The sequence below is a fragment of the Microcebus murinus genome, chromosome X (genome assembly GCF_040939455.1).
Source record: "Microcebus murinus isolate Inina chromosome X, M.murinus_Inina_mat1.0, whole genome shotgun sequence".
NCBI classification, from domain to species: domain Eukaryota; kingdom Metazoa; phylum Chordata; class Mammalia; order Primates; family Cheirogaleidae; genus Microcebus; species Microcebus murinus.
The window spans coordinates 1,333,985-1,360,436 of NC_134136.1; the positions used below are offsets into that span (position 1 = coordinate 1,333,985).

The 26,452-nt window shown below is 40.6% G+C and overlaps 1 protein-coding gene across 2 annotated transcripts; it reads right to left on the reverse strand.

Annotated features, from left to right (window-relative positions):
* Window positions 1-256: 256 nt before the first annotated feature.
* Window positions 257-24,069, reverse strand: VSIG4 (V-set and immunoglobulin domain containing 4). Of its 2 annotated transcripts, XM_012738781.3 has the most exons (8): window positions 23,885-24,069; window positions 18,804-19,160; window positions 17,530-17,811; window positions 7,315-7,377; window positions 6,693-6,770; window positions 3,860-3,964; window positions 1,271-1,292; window positions 257-927 (listed from the first exon to the last, which is right to left on the reverse strand). In XM_012738781.3, exons 1-8 carry the CDS (start codon window positions 23,946-23,948, stop codon window positions 690-692), a joined length of 1,209 nt encoding a protein of 402 aa, XP_012594235.2. In that variant the 5' UTR covers window positions 23,949-24,069; the 3' UTR covers window positions 257-689. The 2 variants fall into 2 exon arrangements, with proteins under 2 accessions (XP_012594235.2, XP_075855712.1); XM_075999597.1 differs by lacking the exon at window positions 1,271-1,292 and having other exon boundaries at window positions 785-927.
* Window positions 24,070-26,452: the final 2,383 nt, after the last annotated feature.

Genomic DNA, 26,452 nt, shown 5'->3' on the forward strand with positions numbered 1-26,452 from the left:
TGAACAAGATGAAACTGACAGGATGATGGGGAGGAGAATGGAAACCACAGCAGTTCTATTTAACCAGATCTTCATTGTACTCCAGCTGGGCCGACCTGTGGAGTGAAATTGGGGTGCCATGGATGGGAAGGGGAAAAACCAAAAAAACAAAAGTACCATCCATACTCCCAGGGGCCTCAATCATCTCAACTATTCTCACTTTAATTACTTTTGGTAGGTACTACCATACCTTGAGAGAAGACCAACACGACTTAGATTGCTATCATGATTAATTATTTATTGAGCACCAAAAGAATACCAGAGCACTAGGCTTACAGTTCAAGAGCAAACTGGCAGAGCTGAGCCTCCCTCTAGTCGTCTGGTGGCAAGAAGCCAAAGTTGAGTGGTGCCTGGAGTCACAATGTTGAAGTCTTAGTGCTATAGGCACTTCCTCTCTGGTGTTTGGAGAGGAGCAGCAGAAGCCCCAGGCAGGGATACTAGAAGAGCTCAGGGCCAAATCCAGCAGCTGCCTTGCTTGCAATGCATATGGCAAATTCTTAGGCAAATCCAGTCACTCTCAGGGGTCCCAATGTTGCCAGGGTAGACACTTTGGGCTATCCAGGAAGAAAGATAGCAGGAAAGGAGGCCATACAGAAGGCAGGGACTAAAAAGGCAATTATATCAGCAGACCCTGGCCTGGTGGGCTGTTTTTAGCAGACACTCTTGCCCTCAGTGGCCAGAAGCTCATGATCCGGGGGAACTGTGTGCAGCAAGCAGGCGTAGTCACCGTTGATCTGGGCGATGATCTGGTACTCTTGGCCCAGGTGGGGCTCACCAGAGTAGTCGTTGTCTAGAGCCTGGGAAGCTGGCTCATCCCTGGAGCAGTCTCTTGAGAAGATGGCCACCCTCATGGTTTCTCCAGAGTCGCTGGCTTCCCTGGTATGCACCCTATGGCCCAAGAGCCCACCACCCATGAGAAGGGGCTCAGGGCTAGGACCTTGATTTCCCACCCTTCTGTCTCAATTTTTGCCAGCTGACCCTCAGGCTCCTGCTACCCAGGGATTCTGGGAACAGAGGGCTGGTGGACCTAAATTATATTGTGTGTTTGGTGGGCCAGGAGAAAACCTCGGAAGGTGCCCCAGAGAGAGAAGAAAACTGTGTCCTGACCCTGAAGGCCTCTGGCCTTAGGATTGGTTTTTGCCACACCCCTTCCTCCATGCTTCCTGGCAGTAACCAACAGAATTGAGGGTAAGGAAGGGGTAAAATAATGGAAGAGGAGAGGCTATCTTACCTGGCCACTTCATAGACATGCTCTAGAAAAGAAGGAGGAATCAGGTCAGAAGTTTCTATGGGGAGTAGACAAGGGCCAAGCATGGACCCTGGGTACCAGTCAAAAGATAAGGGAAGGGAAGAGTGAAAGGGATTTCAATGTGTCTCAGCTTTTCAACATCTGGGATGTATTGGGCAGAATGTTGAAATACAGAGATGCAGATTTATCAGGAGAAGGAAGGGGGAACACATTTGGTCACTGTCCTCTTTGGCATCTCTGGCTCAGGATATTGAGCTGTAGCAGATGCTGGGCATGAATGGGGGGAGGACACTAAAACTGGACCTGCTCTCCACCCAGGAATCTCACCAAAGATTATCAGAAAGCCCTTGTGGGAATCTTGACTGCTAGGCCAGAGACCAGGAATAAGGGGTTGGATTAGTCTGATGCCAGGAACCATAGTCCAAACAACTCCCAAAATGCAGTCACTCCCACCCAGTACCCAGGAAAGGCCCTGGAATAGGCCACCATTGCCCCCTAGTGTCTGTGGAGAAGTGTCCTATATTCCATACAGGCTCAAAGGCTTAGCTTGGTACAAAGGTGACCCCGTCTCTTGCTACTGCCAAGTGCTTATACTCTTTCAGCGGTGCAATTGGAAATGCAAGCATTAATCCACAACAAAGTAAACAGGGCAAGCCACAGGCCTTCTGCCTTGTGGTAGAGCCCTGCATTTTCATGTCTTATCTTCACTATTGGCTTGGGAGTCCCTGTACTGCAGGGACTATGCCTTTTTCATCTTTATATGCCCAGTGCCTGGCATATAATAGGTGCTCAGTAATTATGATAAATTGAATTGATACCCTGATGCTGTCTCCCTTATAAAGAAATAGAACATAGGAATTCTGGGAAGGCAATCCAGGAAAAGAAAAAGCATGAAGGTGCAATGTATAAGGCCTATTTGCTTGTTTGACTCCAGTGACTGAAAATGAGAATAGGTATAAGGGAGTTGTGGGGGTTGAAGATAGGCTAAAGCCACATCACAGAGGGTCTTGAATGGAATGCTGCATTTTGACCTCTATCCCCTAGGCCATGAGGAGCCATGGAAAGTTACTGAGACAGAAACAATTTAAGTTGGTTACTGTTTATGCCCAGCTTCATCAAGACTATATTATAAATGGTTTTCTTTTAGTGCTCCTGGGGTTTGTGGCCATTTAAAGTACCTCTACTCCTAAGGTTAGCCTCATCGGTCATAGCCATGCTAACTGGCCAAGGCCAGAGCTTACATGTGAGACCCTGGAGAAGGAAATACCGAAGGCTCCCTTCTCATGGTGGAAACCCATGAGACCTATGGTGGAAACCAGGCTATTTGAAAGTAGGAGATTCTACAGGGAATGAGACAAGCTAAATGGTAGGCAAAATGACTAGTGCAATGGGCATCAAAGAGTAGTTAGGTTTTTCTTTTTCTTTTTCTCTTTTTAGAAATAGCATCCCAATTTTGTGTTTTCTCCTCAGTTGGTTTGTAGTTGTCAGATGGTTCTGACAACTGTGCCTTTACCATGCTACTTACCTGGTTAAAAAATTTTGGTGGCTTTTAGTACCCTTGCAAGGACTAGTGAAGAAAGTCTAAATTCTTTAGCCTGCCATTCAAGGCCTTTTAATATCAGGAATAAACTCTCCCTGTGTACTTCCCCATTGCTCATCTACATAGATTTTCTTTATTGATGACCCTACTCTCAGTTGTCTTTTAGGTCTTTTACATCTTTGCTCATGTAGTTTCCCCTTCCTGGAATACTGTCCCCTTACAAATTGTTTTAATCTTCCAAGGCCTGGTCTAATGTTCACATCAAGGATGGGCACGGTGGCTTATGCCTATAATCCTAGCACTTTGGGAAGCTGAGGCAAGAGGATCACTTGAGGCCAGGAGTTCGAGACTGGCCTGAACAACATAGCAAGACCCTATCTCTACAAAAAATAATAAAAAAATTAGCCAGCCATGGTGGCCTGTGCTTGTAATCCTACCTACTTAGGAGGCTGAGGCAGGAAAATCACTTGAGCCCAGGAGTTGGATGATGTAGCGAGCTATGATCGTGCCACTGCATTCCTGCCTGGGCAACAGAGTGACACCCTGTCTTTAAAGAAAAAAGGTTTCACCTCCTTCTGAAAGCCCTTGATAATTACTTCAGCCCTAATTGACTCTCTTCTCCTCTGGATCCATTTAGCATTGACTGTCTTCTCCAAGTTTTGAGTCCACAGCCTTTATTGCTATGTATTGTTATTGATCAACTCCATGTTTCTAACTTGAATCTCCTAAAAAATTGTAAGTAACCTGAGGGCACAGATTGTGACATCTTCTTCACTTGTATCCTGGTGAGGTAACACATTACAAGGATGGCTGTACTTGGCTGGGTACCAAAAACTTGTGCATTTACTTTCATATGTCTTATGTCATTGTTTGCTTGAACATCTGTATTCCTGCACTCCTACTCTCACTCCCAAACAAGGCTGGAAACTCCTTGAAGTGCCTAACACAGTCCCTGATATGGAGAGTAGGATCAAATATACTTCCAGAAAAAATGAATGAGCAAAAGTCATCCAGCCATATTCATCACTCACCCTGTTGAGATGTCTTCCGGCAGAGCATGATATAAGTCATGGTGAAAACCACCATACAACACAAAGAGATGATGAGGATGATGACAAAGATAGGCAGGCCCTTTCCTAGAAGGCAAAACAAAAGCAAGTGGTATCTGGTTAAAAATAAGGCCAGGAACAGAAACTCCAAGGATCAGCCCAGACCAGCCCAGGCTTCTTTCTTTTTCATTTTTCATCCTCTTCTAATCTTCTTAGCTAGCCAGAGAGACAAAACAACAACAACAACAACAACAAAAGCAAAACACACACAGAAAAACAAAAACAAAAAAATCAAACCCTCCAGGTCCATGAGAAAGACTTGAGAAAGTCTAAAGATGCCGTGGGTAAACAGGTTCTTCTAGACTAATTGACTGATGGCTGATTGACCTGGGCATTTGAGCTAGTTCTCCATGCTTTCTGTGGGACCAAGACAGGAGGTTTTCAGCTTCCCTTAGAAAGAAGAAAGTAGTATTCTGACTTCCCAGTTTCACAAAAATGCTATCTTCTTGAGATTCTGGTCAGTTACTTCTATCCACAATGATTCTTCCCCCCACATCATCTGGCCAAGTCCTCAGTCTCCTTCTTTCTCAAAACATATTTCCACTGAGCCACCTAGGGTACATATTAACATTCTTCCTAAAAGCTGAAGGAATCCACTGGACTGGGCTTCCAGTCCTGGATTTGTTATTTACTTTCTGTATGACTGTGGTAGGCAGAATAATGGTCCTTCAAAGATGTTCACATCCAAATACCTGGAAACAGTGAATATGTCAGTTTACATAGTAAAAAAGAATTAAGGTTGCAGGTAGAATTAATAATTAGCTGGTGTTGAGATGGGAAAATTATCCTGAATTATCTGGGTGGGCTCAATATAATCATAAGGGTCCTTTTAAAGTAGAAGGGAAAGACAGAAGTGGTCAGAGTCAGAGGGAGATCTGAGAATGCTACATTGTTAGTTTTGAAAATGGAGGAAGAAAGCCATGTGAGTAGATTCTAGAAGCTGTAAAGGACAAGGAAATGGATTCTTCCCCAAAGCCTCCAGACGGAATGCTACCCTGCTAACACCTTGATTTTGGCTCAGTGATAACTGTGTCAGACTTCTTATCTCTAGAAGTATCAGATTTATCCTATTTTAAGCTACTAGGTTTGGAGTATATTTTTACAGCAGCCATAGAAAAATGAATACCATGACCTTAGTCAAATTTTTGACTGTCACCAGGCCTTAGTTTACCTGTAAGCTCAATGAAAAAAATTGATGATGTCTAATGTATTTTTAGCTATAATATTCTGAATCTAGGGGGCTAGGTCAGGGGATAAGGAGGGATAGGGAAAGAAATTTCAGTGCCTTTAGGGTTTGCTGCTACAATTGGCTTTGTTTTTACTTGACTTCAAGATGTTCTTTCATAGGAATCTGGTATTTGTGGTCCTGAGAGCTTCTTGTTGGAACGGAAAGAACCCAAGCTATTAAATAAGCTGGTGGAGATCAAAGGAAGATTTCCTCTTAAAGGTTGGAAAACTAGATAGAGAAAATAGGGCATAAACTCAACATCTGAGAACTTAGACTCTTTCCATGGTTATCTTCTCATCTTCCCAAACTAACTTTCCAAGAGGCATCTTCTAACTTCCCTTCTCCCGATGAGTGTTGCTCTGGGGGAGGCATTGTCTATCCTCAGTGATACACAGCCAGAGAATGAGACCAGGAGTCATAGTCATCAAACAATTTAACACCAACCAATCATGACAGATGCTTGCTGTAAACCTGGAATCTTAAAGGTAGCCTGACATATCAGGAATTAACACTTCTGTTGCAGGACCATAGAGTGATCTGGAAAGTTCTGGGGGATGGGCCATGGCAGCCCAGGTGATAATGGGGAGCTCAGGGATTAAGGGAAGCAGCTAATTATCAACTGGTATGAAAGTATTTTATTATTTTAACAATCGGGCCGGGCGCGGTGGCTCACGCCTGTAATCCTAGCACTCTGGGAGGCCGAGGCGGGCGGATTGCTCGAGGTCAGGAGTTCGAAACCAGCCTGAGCAAGAGCAAGACCCCATCTCTACTATAAATAGAAAGAAATTAATTGGCCAACTAATATATATATGTAAAATTAGCCGGGCGTGGTGGCGCATGCCTGTAGTCTCAGCTACTCGGGAGGCTGAGGCAGCAGGATTGCTTGAGCCCAGGAGTTTGAGGTTGCTGTGAGCTAGGCTGATGCCACGGCACTCACTCTAGCCTGGGCAACAAAGCGAGACTCTGTCTCAAAAAAAAAAAAAAAAAACAATCAATGCAGTCATGTCAGTGCATACTAGCTTATTATCAGCTCTAGGTTAAGCACAAAAGATCTCTTTGGGGGTCAGATCTCTGAGAACCTGACTTGAGGATCTTTGAGACTTAAAAGGAATCAGAAATCAGCTTCAAGCTTCTTGGAGAGCCTTGGTGAAGAGCTCAGGCAATGCCATAATTCTTACCTAGCCTAATGGCCATCTCTCTAGAAAAGCTGTCTGAGGTCATGGTGATCCTATCCTTGTTCTTGTTCAGAATGTTTGGGAAAGGTATTACTATGGCACAGAGAATAAGCCAAGAACACATTTAATACTCCTCTTAATCCTACTCTGACTTCGCTCATCCCTGGATCTGTACCTCTTCTTCTCTATCCCACCTACCTCACCCATCTTCAGTGCCCTTGATCATTGCCTGGCACATAGCAGGTAATGGTTTGCAGAGTTGAATGCCATAGAACAGTATAGATAGTGGGAAGCTTAGGTAATAAATCTTGGAGGCAAGAAAGAAAGATAGAAGTCTTGACATTGCCCTTACCTGGCTCATTACTGGTCTCCCCAAGGTAACCATCTATGTCAGTGGTCCGGTTCCAGGATGGGTTAACTGTAGATGTTGCTATAGAAACAGGGAATTAGGGTGAGAGGACTCTCTTCCAACCTGGGGCTATGAGGTAGGGGATGGCTGCAAAAGGTGGGACTCTACTTTGGGCATCTGTGCTGGGCTTTCAAGAATGCCTAGTCATGTCACCACCACAAGTACTATGAGGTGAGGTATCTTAGTTTCTTACAGTTAGGGATGGGCAATGGGAAGAAGGCCCATAAAGGAAAGATAATATACCCTAAATCATATAGTAAGTCAGAGTAAGAGAACAGAATTCACAGTGTCTTCTTTTCTTGCTTTTCCAATGTGAGTATCCTAACTCTCTCTTTCCTTTTGCCTCAAAACTTGTCATAAAGAAGAGTAGGTGTTTATGATTCCACTTCTTTACTACCCTCAACTTATTGCACCTTTCTTTTATTTCCATTCCTTTACTTCCATATTCTCTCCAAAGAACCCAGTGACCTCTCATTCCCCATGCAGTGACATTGGTGCTCCTCCCTTGGTTTTCATGACACTATTTCAGATCTCTTCTACTTCTTCAAACCCTATTAAAACTCACCTTCCAAGAGGGATTGCATGGTTGTAGGTGCCTCAGTCTTGGTCTTGAATGGCTTTGAGGAGTCTGCAAGGAAAAGGGAGCCCAGTCAAGGGCTCTGGTACCCTTGAATGAACAATTGAATATCCTAGGGAAATTGGGAAGTAAGTAAAGGCCAGTCAGGTCCACACTTGGACTTGTCTCAACACTTCCCTCATGATGCTGGTGAGTCCTGTGTTGTTTGGTTATCCTTCACACATGAATCTAAGACAAGATTTTTAACCTGGGGTTCGTAGACCCCAAAGTAATCTGTAGCTAGAGTTCAGAGGGTCTGTGAACTGGGATTGGAAAATATATTTTATTTTTACTAATATTAACTGAGATTTAGTGATTTGTCCTCTTGAAAGAGACTTGGGAAATATCATAAAGAAGATGGCAGTAGGTGACATCAGTGAAAATGGTAAAGTAATGACCTCTAAGAATTCATCCTTTAACAAAATTGATGAAATAACTGGCAAAATTTGACATAATCAACATTTTTTCAGAAGTTTGGAAATTAGCGGAAGGCTTGCAGCAACTCAGGGAGGATTTATGGAAGAAAAATATCCCAGTTTTGGTAAGAATAACAAGCTTGGTATTGTTTTAAATTGCCCTAGTGCCCTCATCCCTTCCTAGATTAGAGGTAGTTGTGAAAATAACACCCCATTCCAGGTGGTAGAGTAAGAAGAATAGATTTAATTTCCAAACAATTGGTATTATTTGACCTGTCTGGTGGTTCCCTGAAACACCTGACTCAAAAGATTTCTTTTATTGGTCTTCTAGTGCTAAAAGAAGCCTCTCCCCAGGGATGGGGAACCATTTGTTACATAGATGCCTGGGGCAATGTCTAACAGTTGGGAAAACAAGAGTCTAACCAAAATAACTTAAAAGGAAAAGCTGAAGAATGAGATGTCCATAGGGACGTTTAAAAGCTCTGACACATTTCTGGGAATCTAGAAGGCCACACACATCCATAGGGCTGTGTGCCTGCTGAGCAAAGACATGAGAAGGCCATAAGCTCCTCTCTCTGGCTAGCCTTGAGTCTCTCTTTAAGCAGGAAGTAAAGGCTATGGTACAGTGTAAACTGCCTGGTTGAGTGCTAAAGACATGACACAACAGGCAACACATCTCTTTGGTAAAGACTAGGAGATTTATTGGTTCCAGGCACTTAAGGAAATCTCTATCCAATCATTAGCTTGCCATGACACTAACCAAGTAAAGACTTCAGTGGCCATCCATGACAAAGAATACAGAAGATTAAACAGAAATAGTTCAGAAAAGTCACTAAACAATAACAACAACAACAACAAAACAACTACTCCAACAAGCAGCCAACAATATGCTCTGAGAAGAAAGAGAATCAGAATTTCCACACTATATTATTTTAAAAGTTCAGTTTTCAGCAAGAAAAAAATAAGACATGCAAAGAAACTGAACACATATCTCATAAACAGGTGAAAAAAATTAATCAGCAGAAACTGTCCCTGAGGGAGCATAATATTGGATTTACTAGACAAGGCAATTTAAATATGTTTTTAAAACTAAAGAAAATAATGTCTAAATAGCTAAAATAAAGAATGAGAATGATTCAAACTGAATAGAGAATATCAGTAAAGAGATAGCTATTATAAAAAGGAACAATATAGAAAAACTAAGGTTGAAAATTACAACTGAAAGGAAAATTTCACCAGAGGGGAGAAAACTCCACTAGATAAGATTTGAGCAGGCAGAATAAAGAATCAATAAATTTGAAGATATGGCTGTTGAAATTATCCAGTTAGAAGAACAGAAATAAAAGCAAAGGATTAAAAAAAATGAATAGTACCTCAGAGACCTGTGGGACATCATCAAGTATACCAACATATGTATAATGAGAGTCTTAGAAGAAGAGAAAGAAAGGGGCAGACAGAATATTTGAATGTATAATGTAAAAAAAATCCCAATTTGATGAAAAGCAATAATCTGCATATCCAAGAGACTCAACAAACTTCAAGTAGGATAAGCTCAAAAACATCCACACCTAGACATATCATAATCAACAGCCAAAGCCAAATATAAAGAAAATATTGAAAGCAGCAAGAGAGAAGAAACTCATCATGTACAGGGGATTCTCAGTAAGATTAATGGCTGATTTCTCATCAGAAATAATGGAGGCCAGAAGACAGTGGGATGATATATTCAAAGTACTAAAACAAAAAAACTTATCAATCAAAAATTCTATATTCAGCAAAACTACCCTTCAAAAATGAGGGAGAAATTAAGACATTCCAAGATACACAATAACTGAAAGAGATTATTGCTAGCATAGCTGACCTATAAGAAATATTAAAGGGTATTCTTCAGGTTGAAATGAAAGGACAGTGGAATAGTAACAACATGAAGAAATAAAAAGGCACTAGGAAAGGCAATTACATAAGTAAACATGGAGTGTAAAGGTATTTTTTGTTTGTCACTCCTTTCTTTTCTGATTTACAAGATATAGCATAAAGCAATAATTATAAGTTCATGTTGATATGATTACAAATATATAAAGATATAATTTGCTACAATAACAACATTAAAGAAGGGGGAATGGAGCTACATAAAATCAATGTTTTTAAACTATTGAAATTAAATTTCTATAAATCCAAATAAGATTATAAATTAAGAATCAATGATGGCTGGGCACAGTGGCTTATGCCTGTAATCCTAGCACTCTGGGAGGCCAAAGTGGGAGGATTGCTTGAGGTTCAGAGTTTGAGACTAGCCTGAGCGAGTGTGAGATCCCATCTCTAATAAAAATAGAAAAACTTAGCCCAGTGTGGTGGCTCACACCTGTAGTCCTCGTTACTTGGGAGGCTGAGGCAGGAAGATTGCTTGAAAAGGCATTTGAGGCTTCAGTGAGCTATGAGATGATACCACTGCACTCTAGCCAGGGAAACAAAGTGAGATTCTGTCTCAAAAAAAAAAAAACAAAAAACAAATCAATGATAATCCCCAGGGCAACTATGAAAAAAGAAAAAAACCCCTCAAAATATATAGTAAAAGAAATAACAAAGAAATTACATAGTACACTAGAGATTATCTATATGGAGAAACAAAGAAATAAAAAAAAGACGTAAAATACATAGAAAACAAATGGGATATGTCAGACATAAATGCTATCTTCTCAGTAATTCCATTAAATGTAAATGAATTAAACTCTCAAAGTTAAAGGCAGAGATTGGCAGAGTGGATTAACAAAACAATCAAACTATATGCTAAGCAGACTTAGGGTTTAAAGACACAAAGGGTTGGAAAGTAAAAGAATAGAAAACAATATACCATGCAAACAGTAACAAAAATAGAGCTGTAGTGGCTACAGTAATATCCAAGAAAATAGACTTTAAGACAAAACTTGTTATAAGAGACAAAGAAGGACATGTTGTAATTATAAAAGTATTAGTCCATAAATAAAACACTTCAATTATGCTCCTAACAACAAAGCCCCAAAATACATGAAGCAGAAACTGATAGAATTAAAGTGAGAAATAGTCAATTCAACAATAATATTTTGAGTCTTCAATATCTCACTTTCAGTTATGTATAGGACATAGGACCATTAGACAGAGATGAGCAAGAAAGTTGAAGACTTGAACAACACTATTAACCAACTAGACCAGAAAATACAGAACACTCTACAGAACAATAGCAGACCACACATTTCAAGTGTCCATGGAACATTACCCAGCATAGACCATATGTTCACAAGCATACAACATATCTCAGTAAATTTTAAATAACTAAAATAACATGAAGTATGTTCTCCAACCACAATGAAATGAAATTAGAAATAAATAACAGAAACTAATTTTTGAAGAAGAAATAGAAAATCTGAAAAGACAGACCTTTAACAAGTAAAAAGATTATATACTAATCAAACAACTATCCACAAAGGAAAGGTCATGCTCAGGTGGCTTCACTGGTGAATTATAACAAATATTTAAAGAAAAATTAATGCTGAATCTTCATTAATTATTTTTAAAAATTGGTGTGGTAATACTTTCCAACTCAGTATGTAAGACCACTATTATTCTGATACAAAAGAAGACAAGACATCAAAAGAGAAAGAAAACCTAAAAACCAACATCCTTATTAATATATATGCAAAAGTTCTTAAAAATACTAGAATAAAAAATCCAGCGATATATTGAAAAGATTATACACCATGACCAAGTGAGATTTATCTGAAGATTGCAAAGTTGTTTAAAATACAAAAATGAGCCAATGTAATATACTCTATTAATAGAAAAAGGAAGAAGAAGTGCACAATCATCTTCATAGACAAAGAAAAAGCATTTGACCCAATCCAACACCCTTATATGATAAAAACATTGAACAAACTAGGAATGGAGGGAACTTTCTAAACCTAATAAGGGGCATCTACAAAAAAACTCCACAGCTAACATCAAACTTAATGATGAAAGACTGAATATTTTCTGTGTAAGATCAGGAACAAGACAAGGATGTCCATTCTTGCTATGTTTCTTCACCATTGTACAGGAAGTACTAGCCAGAGAAATTATTCAATAAAAAGAAATAAAAGTTATACAGATTGGGAAGGAAGAAATAAAACTATATCTATTTTTATATGACATGATCATATACATAAAATCCTTTAAAATCCACAAAACCATGACTAAGCTAATAAATGAGTTTAGCAAGGTTGCAGGATAAAAGATCAATATAAAAAATCAGTTGTATTTCTATAAATAAGCAGTGAACAAACCAAAATTAATATTAAGAAAAAATTCCAAGGCCGGGCGCGGTGGCTCATGCCTGTAATCCTAGCTCTCTGGGAGGCCAAGGCGGGCGGATCGCTCGAGGTCAGGAGTTCGAAACCAGCCTGAACAAGAGCGAGACCTCGTCTCTACTATAAATAGAAAGAAATTAATTGGCCAACTAACATATATAGAAAAAAATAGCCGGGCATGGTGGCGCATGCCTGTAGTCCCAGCTACTTGGGAGGCTGAGGCAGGAGGATCGCTTGAGCCCAGGAGTTTGAGGTTGCTGTGAGCTAGGCTGACGCCTTGGCACTCACTCTAGACTGGGCAACAAAGTGAGACTCTGTCTCAAAACAAAACAAAACAAAACAAAAAATTCCATTACTGTAGCATCAAAAGTAATACAATACATAGAAACAAATTTAGACAATTGGGAATCCAGAAATAAACCTATATACATCATTCGTCATTGATTTTCAATAAGGCTGCCAAGACCATTCAACAGGAAAGCATAGTCTCTTCAGCTAATAGCACTGGGACAAATGGATAACCACATGGAAAACAATGAAATTGAGCCCCTAATTCACACCATACACCAAAATTAACTCAAAATAAATCAAGCATAAACATAAAAGCTAAAACTGTAAAACTCTTAAAAGAAAACAAAGGTGACTCTTCATAAACTTGAGTTTGGCAATAAATTCTTAAATATGACACAAAAACACAACTATCAAAAGAAAAATAGATAAGTTGGACTTCATCAAAATTAAAAACTTTTGGCAGGGTGTGGTGGCTCATACCTGTAATCCTAGCACTCTGGGAGGCAGAGGCAGGAGGATCGTTTGAGCTCAGGAGTTGGAGACCAGCCTGAGCAAGAGGGAGACCCCGTCTGTACTAAAAAAATAGAAAGAAATTAGCCGGACAACTAATATATATATATATATATATATATATATATATATATATATATATATATATATATATGTATTTGTATATAAAAATTAGCCGGGCATGGTGGCACATGACTGTAGTCCCAGCTACTTGGGAGGCTGAGGCAGAAGGATCACTTGAACCCAGGAGTTTGAGCTTGCCATGAGCTAGGCTGACGCCATGGCATTCTAGCCCAGGTGACAGAGTGAGACTCTGTCTCAAAAAACAAAACAAAACAAAACATAAAAACCAAAACCTTTTGTATCTCAAAGGACACTGTAACGAAAGTCAAATGACAAAATATTGAATGTGAGAAAGTACTTGCAAACAATATATCTGATAAAGATCTAGTATTCCAGATATATAAAGAACTCTTATAACTCAACAACAAAAGAGCAAACAACCCAATTTAAAAATGGTCAAAGTATTTTAATGTGGAGTTCTCCAAAGAAGGCATATAAATGGCCAATAAGCATGTGAAAATCATGATTAACATCATTAATCATTAGGGATGTGCAAATCACAACCACAATGAGATTCCTTTTCATATCCACTAGGATGGCTATTGTTTAAAAAATAAAACAGAAAATATCCAGTGTTGGTGAGGATGTAGAGAAATTGAAATCCTCCTACATTGCTGGTGGGAAGGTAAAATTGTGCAGTCACTTTAGGAAAGAGTTTGGCACTTCCTAAAAGAGGTAAACATAGAGATACTATATGACCTAGCCATTCTACTCTTAGTCATATGCCTAAGGGAATTGAAAACATGAAGTATTGATACATGCTACAGCATAAATTAATTTTGAAAACATTATACTATGTGAAAGAAAATAGGCACAAAAGGTCACATATTGTATGATTCAACTTATATTAAAATATCAACAATAGGTAAATCCTTAGAGATGGAAACTAGATTAATATTTTCTAGGGATTAAGGAATGGGAAAATGGAAGTGATCGCTTTGTGGGTATGGGGTTTCCTTTTGGGGTGATTGAAATGTTCTGGAATTAGATAATGGTATGGTTGCAAAATCATATAAACCACTGAATTACATACTTTAAAATGTTAATTTTTTTTACTATTTGAAGTATATCTGAATACAAAGAGATGTCAGTGAAAAATCAATAGAATTTCTTTAGGCCAAGAAAGAGGAAGAACACTGTAGGCAGAGGAAATAGCATGCTATGTTTCAGATGTGAGGAGTTACATTGGAAGATAAGGCTGGATAGGCAGGCTGGGGACAGACAAAAAGAGTTTGGGGTTTGTTCTTTGAATGGAAGGAATTAAGGGGAGTAACAGAAGCTTTTGGAAAAAGGAAGTAAATATTGCTCAGTCTAAGCTTTAGAAAAATAATTCTGACAACAGTGTGGTAGGGTTTTTTAAGGTGAGGGAGTAGCATATTTTGTCCATTCATATACAAATACATTATTTGATTAGTGTCTTCTATGCACCAAGTAGTTTGCTGGACTCTAGAAAACAGCCATGAAGTATACAGGTAGAATTCTGCCTCTTGGATTTTATAATATAGTGATATAAAATAGATACTCAATACATGCTGAATAAGTTAATGGTTTGCTAAGATGCATGGACATGAGAAGACCATTTAGAAGACTAGTGAAATTGTTCAGAAAGAAGATAATGAGACCATGAGGGTATGGGAAGAGAAAGGAGAAGCTTAATAAGATATCTCATTTAGTAGTTAAATTTATAGCACTTGGTAATCTTGATGATTATCTGACTGTGAGAAGTAAAGGAGAAGGAGGAGTCAAAGATACTGCTTTGTCTCCTAATAGGTTTGAGGAATAAGTTTGGTGAGTAAAAGGTAAGCACACTTTTGGACAAGGTAAGATTAAAATGAAGCTGTACAGAATGTAACTAGAAAATGGGATCTAGCAGTCAGGAGAGAAATTACAGATAAAATTATGATTTGAGAGTCATCAGCCTAGTGGTGATATTTGAAGACACAGAAGTAAATAAAATCTTCTGATAATATAGAGATACATGAGGAAAGGAATATAAACTAAGTCCTGAGAACATTTATAATTAAGGGGTGAATGAAAGAAGAGCCAGCACAAAGAGGTCTGAGAAAGGTCAGTTAGAGGTCTTAGGAGAACCTAGAGAAAGTGGTGTCATTGATAGCAGTGGTTGAAAGAATTTTGAGGAGGAAGAAATGGCCAATGTGTAGCAGCATGTCAACTGCTATGGAGATGTTCAGGAGGATGTGTGTGAATGGTGAGGTCTTGGGCTTTGGTGATTTGGAGGTCAATGATGAGCCCAGTTTACAAGGTTATGTTGTGGTGAATTAGGAGGTACAGCTGGTGGAAGCTACCTCTTGAGAAGTTTAGTAGTGACCATAGGAGAGATGGGGTGGCAGATGAAGAGAAGTATTTTTTTTAAATAACATGTCTATGTATATATATATATATATATATATATATATATATATATATATATATATGTACACACACACATATATAGCTTGTATATATATATATATTATACATGCATATATATTGGGCTTAGGTAGAGAAGAAAGGGTGCAGCAGGGCATTGGAGTACCTGAGGCTATGAGTTCAGGAGGAGAGGTTTGCTGTAGGGAGCACCAAAGCACATCTTACTCTGAGCCAAGTGAAATGGGTAGAGAAATGTCAAGACAGAGAGAAGGATAGTTGATAGAATTCACATCTGACGAGGATCTGGATCTTCTCAGAGAAAGAGGTGATTTCATCTTCTAAGAGCAGTGCTGGGGGCCTGAAATAAGGTGGAAATGTTCTGAACAGATACTGTAAGGAATAAGACAAAGATGAGCAATAGATTGACAAGCAGCATGGGAGCAGGCAGCGGATGTTGCATAGCATTAAAATAAAGTGGGGACAATGTAAATCTGTATTTTGTTTTGTTCTGTTTGTCAGCAGAGCTCAGCAGTTTAAGAGCATGAGCAAAGGCATGGCCTATAAAGCCATTGCAGAATTGAAGAACAGTATAGAGGGTGAGGTGCAAGGGTGAAGGGTTGAGAGCTGTGTAGGACAGGGATGAAACAAGGTTCCAGGCTCATGGGACCAGGTTATGGTGGACAAAAAGAGTGTATCTTGGCTCATAGAGCAGGGATACATGGAAGGCTGAAACTTCTCTGAACCTTAGTTTCCTTTTCTGTCAATAGAGGGTAATGCCCAGCACTGCCTTAGAGCATTGTGATAAGCATTCGCTGTGAAAATAAATAGATGAGCTGGTTGGTTGTGATCCAGTTCCTGCCCAGATGATCTGGAAAGTAACTCATGGGAAGGCAGGAATGTTTGATTTATTTTTTTTATATATAAAGTTCACATTCTTGGGCTTTCTGGTCATGCCCTGCTCTCTCTGCTTGACCAGACTGTCAGCTCTCAGAGAACTGGGCACTGTTCATATAACTCTCTTAGGGTGGACCACTTTTTTCCCCCGAAACTAGCAAACCAAGATCTACAGCACACACATCTTCACTACAACTCAACTTTGGGAAACAAATCCCTCCAGGGAAACACAGGAGTATCAAACCAACATTAGTCTCCTAACCCAAATGGTGATAATCAGTTTGCTCACTCTCCTTATACAGAACTATCCTCAGAGGACAGTAATTTTCAGGTGGTTCTGTGGATAATTCCCTAAAAGCAGTTAGTTCCCAACATGTTTGGCAATGGCAGCTTAGTTGGGGTCCATATCTTCCTTTCCAAAGAGCTCTCTTGAAAAGCAAGAAGGCTCATCTGGCTATATCACTGGTGAGCTCTTCATTTAAAGGACAGCCTGCAGTTTTTATGTGCATAGTTTGTAGTGCTCCCAGGACAGTGCTGTAAGAAATATTTAGACCTTCATTAACCAGAGCCCATCTTCATGGAGACTCAACCAGAACTGGCACTTGGCTTTAGAATAGGGAGGGCAGTTAAAAGAAAATATGTGGGGATATGGGCTTTATTTCATAAGCAAAACAAACCATAATCAAACAGGCAAAAACAATAACTAAAACAGACAAAAAGCAGAAACAAATAAAAAAAAAATAGCTTCCAAAGGGTTCCCAGGATCTGACATAGATTCAACCATGAGAAACAATCAGACATACTGGAAAGAGCATGAGATTTGAGTGAAAATCTGGATTTGTACTTCTTTGCTGTGAGCCCTTGCATGGACAAGCAGATTCCCCTTTCTGACTCTCAGTTTCCTCTCTGTAAAATAAGAGTAATGATAGCTATCCCATGGGACAGTTGTGGGGATTCAATGAGAAAAATGTGTATCAGGTTCTTGTATTTGTATCTGGCAAATATGAGGTACCTAGTAAATGTCACTTTTCCTTTTACCATCTTTATTTAACCTACAACATGACAGACAATCTCTAGCCCTATTGTTTCCAGTCCCCAGTTTTTTTTCTTTGTGATTATACAGCCATTTCCTGCCCAGGACTCTACCCCCCCAACCCTTCTCTGGCATAAAGGGCATATTTTGAGGTATCTCTGGTTCAAGATGGTCTGTTAGATGTTCACCAGGAGAAAGGGCTGCTCACCTTTGACCACAAACTTCACAGTGTCGCTGCGCTGCTCAGAGCCAACCCGGCCCTTGGCAGTACAGAAATAGGAGCCCGAGTCGGCCACCACTGCAGGTTTGAAGAGTAAAGTACTTAAGGCTGCTACTTTGATGGGTTCCTGGTTATTAGTCTGTTCCTTGTACCAAACATAACTGATGGGGGGAGAACCTTGAGCCTGGCATTGAAGGCTAATCCTCATTCCCTGCGGCACTGTGAAGCCATAATTGCTGCCAGTTGTCACTGTGGGCTTGGAGACAGAAACTGCAAAGGAAAGACAAAGAGAGGAGTCTGGGAAGTCATAACAATATGGGGACACAAGGCTGAGTCATTCCTCCTAGGTGTAAGGGCATGCATATATCTACAACTGGAACTACAGTGGGCTCCTGACTTGGGAAGAAAGAAGGGAAAAGATCACTGCAAATAAAAATAGTTTCCCTTGTAGAAGTAGGTGCTTTTTGTATTATCTGGGGTTTTGGATTCTCCAGAGTTAAAAATCAACAGACTTCCCCTCCCTTCCTTTTTTATTTTCAATACAGAAAAATTTCACAATTTTTTCCTTTTATTTTCAATAATGTATTTGAGCTTCTTTCTAATTTAGAAAAATATTTAAAGAAACTTCAAACCTTTGAAATTGGAAAATATCTCTAACTTTTGAGTCAATGAGGAAATAACATATACAATTAAAAATATAAAATAAAGAAAATGCAAACACCCATGTCAAAATGTATGAATTATATCAACAGACTTAAAAAAATAATATTCTAGAGTTTTTTTCCAGGCTTAAGTAGAGTTTTTGGCTTATCTGCAGTTTTGCATTATGAGGACCAGACCTTTGTAAAATTGTCAAGCCAGTAAAGCTTATCCTGGCTAACCACTGCTTCCTTTCCCCCAGAGCTTCTCTGTCAGCATCTATCTACTCTCCAATATCCTAACCAGATATAGTCATTTTTATGACTTTTAAGGCCCAGAGCCCAAGGAGGGCAACTAGGCTATGGATGTTGGAATTTCTGGGACACCTGAAAGGGTAGAGATTTGAAGGCCAAGGACCTTTCCCAAACTTCTTATATTATGTCATGGGAGGGATGACCCTGAGAATCCTCTGTCTGTCCACTTCCTCTGATTATCATGTATAACTGAAGAGAGCTTATGTTATAGATAAACAAAGGTCTCTGGGTTTCTCAGGAGTTTCTAAACTTATAGTCCTCTGTTGGGTCTTTGCCTATCAATGCTTTCCTACCCTCACAGTGACTCACGTTTCTGGACACGGAGCTCAATGATCTTATCTCTCACCACTCGGTTGCCATCAGGAGTCTGCCAGGTAACTTCACATGTGTAGTGGCTCCGGTCATCCATCTCCAGGGTACTCAGTTGTAGGGACACATTTCCTGGAACCTCATGGTTCACGTGCAGGCGGCCCCGGTACTTTGCTTGCTGAATATGGTCTCCAGAGGAGTCACGTAGAAAGATAGTGACTGGATATAAGCCACGTTGTACCAGCCACTTCACCAAGACTTGGGTGTAGCCTTGCAAGGGACCATAGGTGCATGGAATATACACATCCCCTTTCCAGGGCCCTGTCACACTCTCTGCTGCTTCTAGGATGGGATGACCTGAAGAAGGGGAATAGAGGAAAGAAACAAACATAGATAGCATACTCACCTGGGAACTTGGGTGACAGTGGCAGACCCCAAAACATTTCTGAAAAACACCCCTCAGCTTTTCTTCTATCACACTTCAATGTTCTCTGTGCCCTTTTGTTCTCTTCTAGCCCTCCCATCAATCAGAACCAGTCTTCAGAAGGAAAGCCCTTAACATTGTCTAGCTCTTGTGAGTATTAAGTCCTTTTTACCTTTTCATGTTACTACCTTGGTATGAAGTGATTCTGGATAAGTCACCTCCCATTGTGGAGGACCCATTTTCTCCACCTGTAATGTGAAAAGTTTAAGTGGAATAATCTCTAGGGACTTTGCCAATGCTAACATTCGGCAAGTCCATGAAAAATTTTTCTTTCGATATTTTCCAAAGGAGGTATAGGACCAAAAATGCTAAGCAGTGGGGTCTGGACTATTTTATTTGGTCCAAATATGTACCTTGGGAAATGTGAGGGCTTTAGGGTTTAGCAAGAAAGGACCCTTTGCCCTCTTATCCCCCCTTTCTCCCTCAAAGGGTTCAGAGATTGGGGTCCTAACCCCAATCTATCTCTGGAGGAGACAGGTGAAGGGGGCAGGAAAAAGGCAATTCTGACGGTGGAACCTGGTGTGAGGAACAGGCCTACGTGTGCATTCCTGCTTAACAAAATTATCAGTTATTGTAAAGTTTGAAACCTTCACATCCTAAGCCTGTTTTTTCTGATTTCTAATTTTTTTTGTTTATTTTCCTTTTGGTTTCTCTTAGTTATCAGCAAAGATACACTGGAAAATTCCACCCTGAGGGGGAAAAGATTTTGTCCATGCTTGATCTGAAGAAGAAAGGGGTCTGAGTATAATCCTGTAGCTGGCTGTGGTGGAGATGGTGGTAGGTACAAAGGGAAATTGCTCATTGACATGCTTGGGTAGGAAACTGAGGAGATAAAGGTTGGGGACATTGAAACAGCCATTGTCTCCCAGCAGAATTTTCCATCCATAAGCTCATATGTTGGAGTATTTTGTTTTTTATTTAATGGGGGCCAGGAGTGGGGTGAGTGTTGTATTTAGGCAATGTCTTTATATCTCTCCTAGGAGAGGTAGCTTCAAAGGTGTTAGCTATTACTGAATAAAAACCTTTAGTTAGCCCATAATTCCCAAACAGATGAAAGATGACATCTTTTGGATGGTATAGGAGTATACTTTCGAGCTCCCAGAATGTATTGTCAAGCGTCAGGGCTTCTATCAATGGGGATACTAAATTTGGGCCTGTGCCCTACCAGGGACTCTTAAAACATCAACAGCATATTTTGGGGAAGATTAAGGCCTTAAGAAGAAAAGAATAAGTAAGCATAAGTACATATTGTTAGATTCGTCACATACTCCCTGGAAAGTTTTAGACTTGGCAGAGAGCAGAACTCAGATCCACAAATAGGAGTAAAAGAGGGATAGATCTTGGTTTGCCCTAAAGATAAACTTTGTAATTAATCAGAGCTGTCTATAGGTGGACTAAACTATCTGGGGAAGTTCTGAGCTTTGTCTGGGTCTTGAACAGCATTACTCTTTAAGGTCTCTTCCAATTCTTGATAGTCCAGTGCTAACAGACTATAATGGAAACAGAAGTTAAATAATTACATGGTCTACCTGGTGGTGAATTTTCATCAAGCATTGATAGTTCATGTCTCCATGTGCATGCAGATACAGCTTATCATCATCATGGACACATGTGCCCATATATATTTTTGGCCACATGCAAGCATAAGCATACCATCCTTAAGTCCCATGAAAACTATCTGACCCTCTTGGTTTAATGGGATCTTTCCCATTAATCTCCCTCTGGCCTTCCTCAATCTGACCTTAGGGGAGCTGCAAGGCCTGGCTTGCATTTCCCCCTCTGGGAATTTGCTGGAGATTCTCACATAGTCCAATCTAGCCTATCAAGAACATGACCAGCTAGTTCCAATATTCCAATTTTGAAAGTCACTTCTGTAAGTAGGTCAGGTTTGACTCCTCCATCCCAGAAAGGGGGCATGGGACACAGCTGGTAACTAGAATTCTCAGACTGGAGTGGTTTTCCACCCTTTTACTTTTTTCTTCCCCTCTTCCTCCTTCCACCCACTTTTTCCATTGTGCATCTGTTACTCCTTTTCTCCCTTATTCTTCTTGTTCTTTCTCTTGTCTTCCTCCTCCTGCTTTATTTGTATCATAAAGAGAGAGTGGATGATTCGCACGGGGTATCATAAGGAAGAAAACATTGTATTATTCCTCCTGTTTCCTGATCTCCAAAGTGAAGGCAACCACAGTAGCATTGAATCATGTCTTCCAACTACCCTTGTGCCCAGAGAACATAGAACAATACCTAGTAGGAGCACCTTGTGAGATCAGGAGGGTAGTGAAGGACTGCACAATGTAGTAAGAATAACACCAATTTAAGTCCAAGGTTTGCCTTTCCATGTATCTCTGTGTGATCTTGGGTAAATTACTAAACCTGTCTGAACTTCAGGTTCATTATCAATAAAATGAAAGTAATAATAAACATTCCATGGAAGGGAATTGTGAATTAAATGAGTTCATAAGTGTGAAAGCACCTAGCATATGGCTGGCATTCAGTAGGTGCTGGATAAATGTCAGTTTTGTCCTATGCCCCAAATGAAACTTCTCATATTTGTTTTAATTCTTTCTGTCCTATACAGAAAGAATTACATACATGCATGTATGTGTGCACACACATACACAGAGGATTTAAATTTAACATTCATAAAATATACACTCAAGCCTCAGGCCTGCCTCTGTGAGTCTCAGCCCAAACCAACAGATTTAGAGAAGGTAGAGAGGTAAACTCTAAAACATATTAGAGAATTAAAATATTGTAACTGTACAAAGAACACTATTTTTCAGGAGAATTAACTCTGATGCTAATGCTCTGTGGTCTGGGTCAAATTCTCTTCCTTCTTGGTTGATTTAATTCGGGATGTTTTCTAGCTCTGAAGTTCTAGAATTTGATGGGTCACAGAGTCCCAGGATAGGGTAACCTAATCTAAGACAGCTATGTAAAGTTGGATTCTTTCTGACCCAAGTGACACCAAACTAACACCCAAACAGCCTTTTCCTCTAGAAGATGAAAGAAGCAGGAGTGCAGCAAGAATCCACTTCTCAGGGGTGTAAATGAGCGTAGAGGAAGATAATAGATAGATAGATAGATAGATAGATAGATAGATAGATAGATAGATAGATAGATAATGCTACTATGGGACAGTCCAGCCTCCTTTGGGATGTGTCCAGCTCCCACAGCCCATATGAAACAAGTCATATCCACAGGCAAGTGAGTTAGCCCAGGAGGGGATAAGAAACCAAGTCCTATGAAGACCAGTTGAAGAAGGTGGGGCTGTTTAGCTTGGAGAAGAGAAGAGTCAAATGGATATAGTGTCTGTCCTCAGACCTTTGAAGGGCTGTCACAGGGCAGAGGGAGCAGCTATGTTCTGTGTAGCTCCAAGAAGCAGAGCTGGGGCTTTTATTTAGATGGAAGCCTCAGGGAGGTGGATTTAGTTCAACACAATAACAGTTGAAGCTGCACCTGGATAGTCTTCAGGGGTCCCCAAACTACGGCCCGTGGGCCACATGCGGCCCACCTAGGACATTTATCCAGCCCGCCGGGTGTTTTTGCTGCTGCTGCCTGTCCTGCTTAGCAGTGGACTCGTCCCGGGCCCACAGTGCGCATGTGTGGAATGTGCGCCTCACTCTCCAACGGCCCTCCAACGGTCTGAGGGACAGTGAACTGGCCCCCTGTTTAAAAAGTTTGAGAATGCTTTGAGATGGTCTCAGGAAATAGTGAACTCCAAGTTACTACTGTGTGTGAGCAGATATGGCTGAGCACTTGTTCATAACAATGAAGGGTGGTATTTACTTCTATGGTCCCATCCAATTCTTAGGCCACACTTCTTCTTTGGGAGCTGTATATATTTTTTAAAAATCCAACACCCCACCTTTTTTTTTTTTTTTTGAGATGGAGTCTCACTCTGTTGCCCGGGCTAGAGTGCCGTGGCGTCAGCCTAGCTCACAGCAACCTCAAACTTCTGGGCTCAAGCGATCCTCCTACCTCAGCCTCCCTAGTAGCTGGGACTACAGGCATGCGCCACTGTGCCTGGCTAATTTTTTCTATATATTTTTAGTTGTCCAGCTAATTTTCTTTCTATTTTTTTTTAGTAGAGATAGGGTCTCGCTCTTGCTCAAGCTGGTCTCGAACTCCTGAACTCAAATCATCCTTCCACCTCGGCCTCTCAGAGTGCTATTACAGGCGTGAGCCACTGTGCCCGGCCAGGAGTTGTATATCTTAACAGGGATCAAAGCCTGGGCGTAGAGGGGTTAAGGCTAATGGTAGAATTTCAGGTGAAAGACAGCAAATGGAAGAGGGATTTGGGCAGCACTGGGAACCTTCTTGATGTCCCTGAGATACAACAAGCACTACAAAATCATGCATATGTTTTCCAAGAGGGAATACTTTTAAATGTCTACCCACACTTATCTCCTGGCTTCTTCAGCAGCCATCAATGACCCCCTTCCCTTCTGCCCAAAGCTGAGAGAACTTATAAAGTAGGCTGAGAACACTCACCTGCCCAGCAGGAATAGTCTTTCCTCAGTAGGTGTTCAACACCAACCCCCCAGTCTTTTGCCTGAGCCAGCAGTGGTAGCCAGGCCCACACTTGCTGCCTTACCATAGGTGACCACTGTTAGGTGGCCCAGGAGTAGCAGGCCCAGTAAGATCCCCATCACAGCCATAGTCACTTGTGTCCTTTCTTCTAGCCTCCTGATGCCGAAGAGGCTTGAACTCCTGGTGGCTGCCAGTGTCTGTGCCTGCTCACTTCCTTTCCTTCCCTATATCTCTCACTCAAACTCCTAGTCCCATCACACATTTCCCTTCCTTCCCTATTTCAGCATAGGTCACGTGAGACACCCCTTTCCCCCCCTGCCTGGGGTTGGAGGTTCCACAGTGAGTGAAGCAATTCTTCCCCTTGCTAGGGTATTGACTTGACTTTCCCTGGAGCCAATGGGACTCTCTGGTCTGTGATCTCCCAGCCCATGTTTATTTTGGGTCCCCTCCACAAGACTCAGAGGTTGGGGGGCGACCTTTGGGATGAATCTGATCACTCCAGTATGGGGGTGTTTTCCTTTCTGGTGGGCCCAGGGAGAAGAAATCAACTTTGTTAGCTTATGCAATTTTCATCAGTTGTACTATTAACCCCTGCCTGCTCAGCCTATACAATGGATAGGGTGTTGGTGGTGCGGTGTCGGTGGGCTTCAGAGTATAAGACCTCAGTGTGTGAAAGGGCTTTCTACACATCAAAGCTTGAATAATTGGCAAGCCCATGGATAATGCTGCTATGTGTGAATATACCCCATATCTCATATTGAGAAAGCTCTTTGAATCTATCTCTCCACCTCTCTGGTGGTAAGGAAGAATCCATATCCATTAATGTTCCCCATGCTTTTTCATAGGAATCTATTATTTACTTTTTAAAGGAAGTTAAGCCTAACTTCCAGTGTACCAGCTCATTTGTCTGATAGTGGTATGCTCCATTAGGTTGATGTTTTCATTGGCTTCCAACTGACCCTTGACCTACAACAAAATGACATTAAGCATCCTAGCAAAGTTCAACTGCTCTGGAAATCATTCCTCTTCACAGGTTCCAGAGTGACTGTAATTTCATCAGCAGTCTAATTCTAAGTTTGGTACTGCCCACAGTCTACTATGTTTTGAAAATATAAGTACTTCCAAAAGGACAAATATACATCCAACAAATTCATACTGCACTGTCAGTAACATTTAAGCTTAGTTTTCTTTACTATTGGAGGGATATGAGAGGAATTGGTTGAGGGAGGGGAGAGCTTGTGCAGAGAGGGGAAGTGGGACTCTAAAGAGAAACATACTTGCCAAAAGGAATCTACATATAGATGATTTGGGACTGTGCAAGGGCCAAGAGGAGACCCCAGCACTTCAGGCCCTACTATCACATGGAATTCTGTCAAGTCCCTCTGCTTCCTGGGTCTAATCTCCTTTAGCTAGTTGTCCCTTGTGTTTTGGCTACTACTTTCAGTCCACCTCACTGGAACATTTTAGCCTTTCTTTCCCATTGGGTCTTCACTCAGGGAACCCTGAACTTCAGAGAATTCTCCCTTTGTATTTTCCAACCAAGACCCTACCACCACTATTACAATCCCCCCACACCTTCTCCTATACAGCTTTTCTTTTTTTTTTTTCTTCCATTTTCTTTTTTTTTATTTCGGCATATTATAGGGGTACAGATTTTAAGGTTTCAATAAATACCCATTTCCCCCCTCCCCCCACAAGTCTGAATATCCAGCATGACCATCTCCCAGATGGTGCACATCTCACTCATTATGTATGTATATACCCATCCCCCTCCCCCCTCCCCCCTGCCCAATACCCTATTACTGCAGTACCTATGTGACCACTTAGGTGCTGTTCAGTTAATACCAATTTGCTGGTGAGTATATGTGGTGCTTGTTTTTCCATTCTTGGGAAACTTCACTTAATAGTATGGGTTCCAGCTCGAACCAGGAAAATATAAGATGTGCTATATCACCATTGTTTCTTAGAGCTGAATAGTACTCCATGGTATACATATAGCACATTTTATTAATCCATTCTTGGATTGATGGGCACTTGGGCTGTTTCCACAGCCTTGAAATTATAAATTGTGCTGCTATAAACATTCGAGTTCAGGTGTCTTTTTTGTAGAGTGTCATTGGATCGTTTGGATAGATGCCCAGCAATGGGATTGCTGGATCAAATGGTAGATTTACTTGTATCGCTTTAAGGTATCTCAATATTGCTTTCCACAGAGGTTGAACTAATTTGAAGTCCCACCAGCAGTGTAGGAGTATAGAATTTTTTTATTTCCATCTTGATTTCTTCATTTATGAAGTAATCATTTAGTAGGAGGTTGTTTAATTTCCACGTTTTTGTGTAGAAATGTGAGTTTCTGTTATGGTTGATTTTTACTTTTATTCCACTGTGATCTGAGAAGATACATGGTATGATTTCTATTTTTTAAAATTTCTTGAGGTTTACTTTGTGTCCTAGGATATGGTCAATCTTAGAGATGTACCGTGAGCTGATGAGAACGTATATTCAGTGGATTTTGTGTAGAATGTCCTGTAGATGTCAGTCAGACCCAATTGTTCTAGAGTTTTGTTTAAGTCCATTATTTCTTTATTAATTTTCTGTTTGGCGGATCTGTCTTGTGCCATCAGTGGGGTGT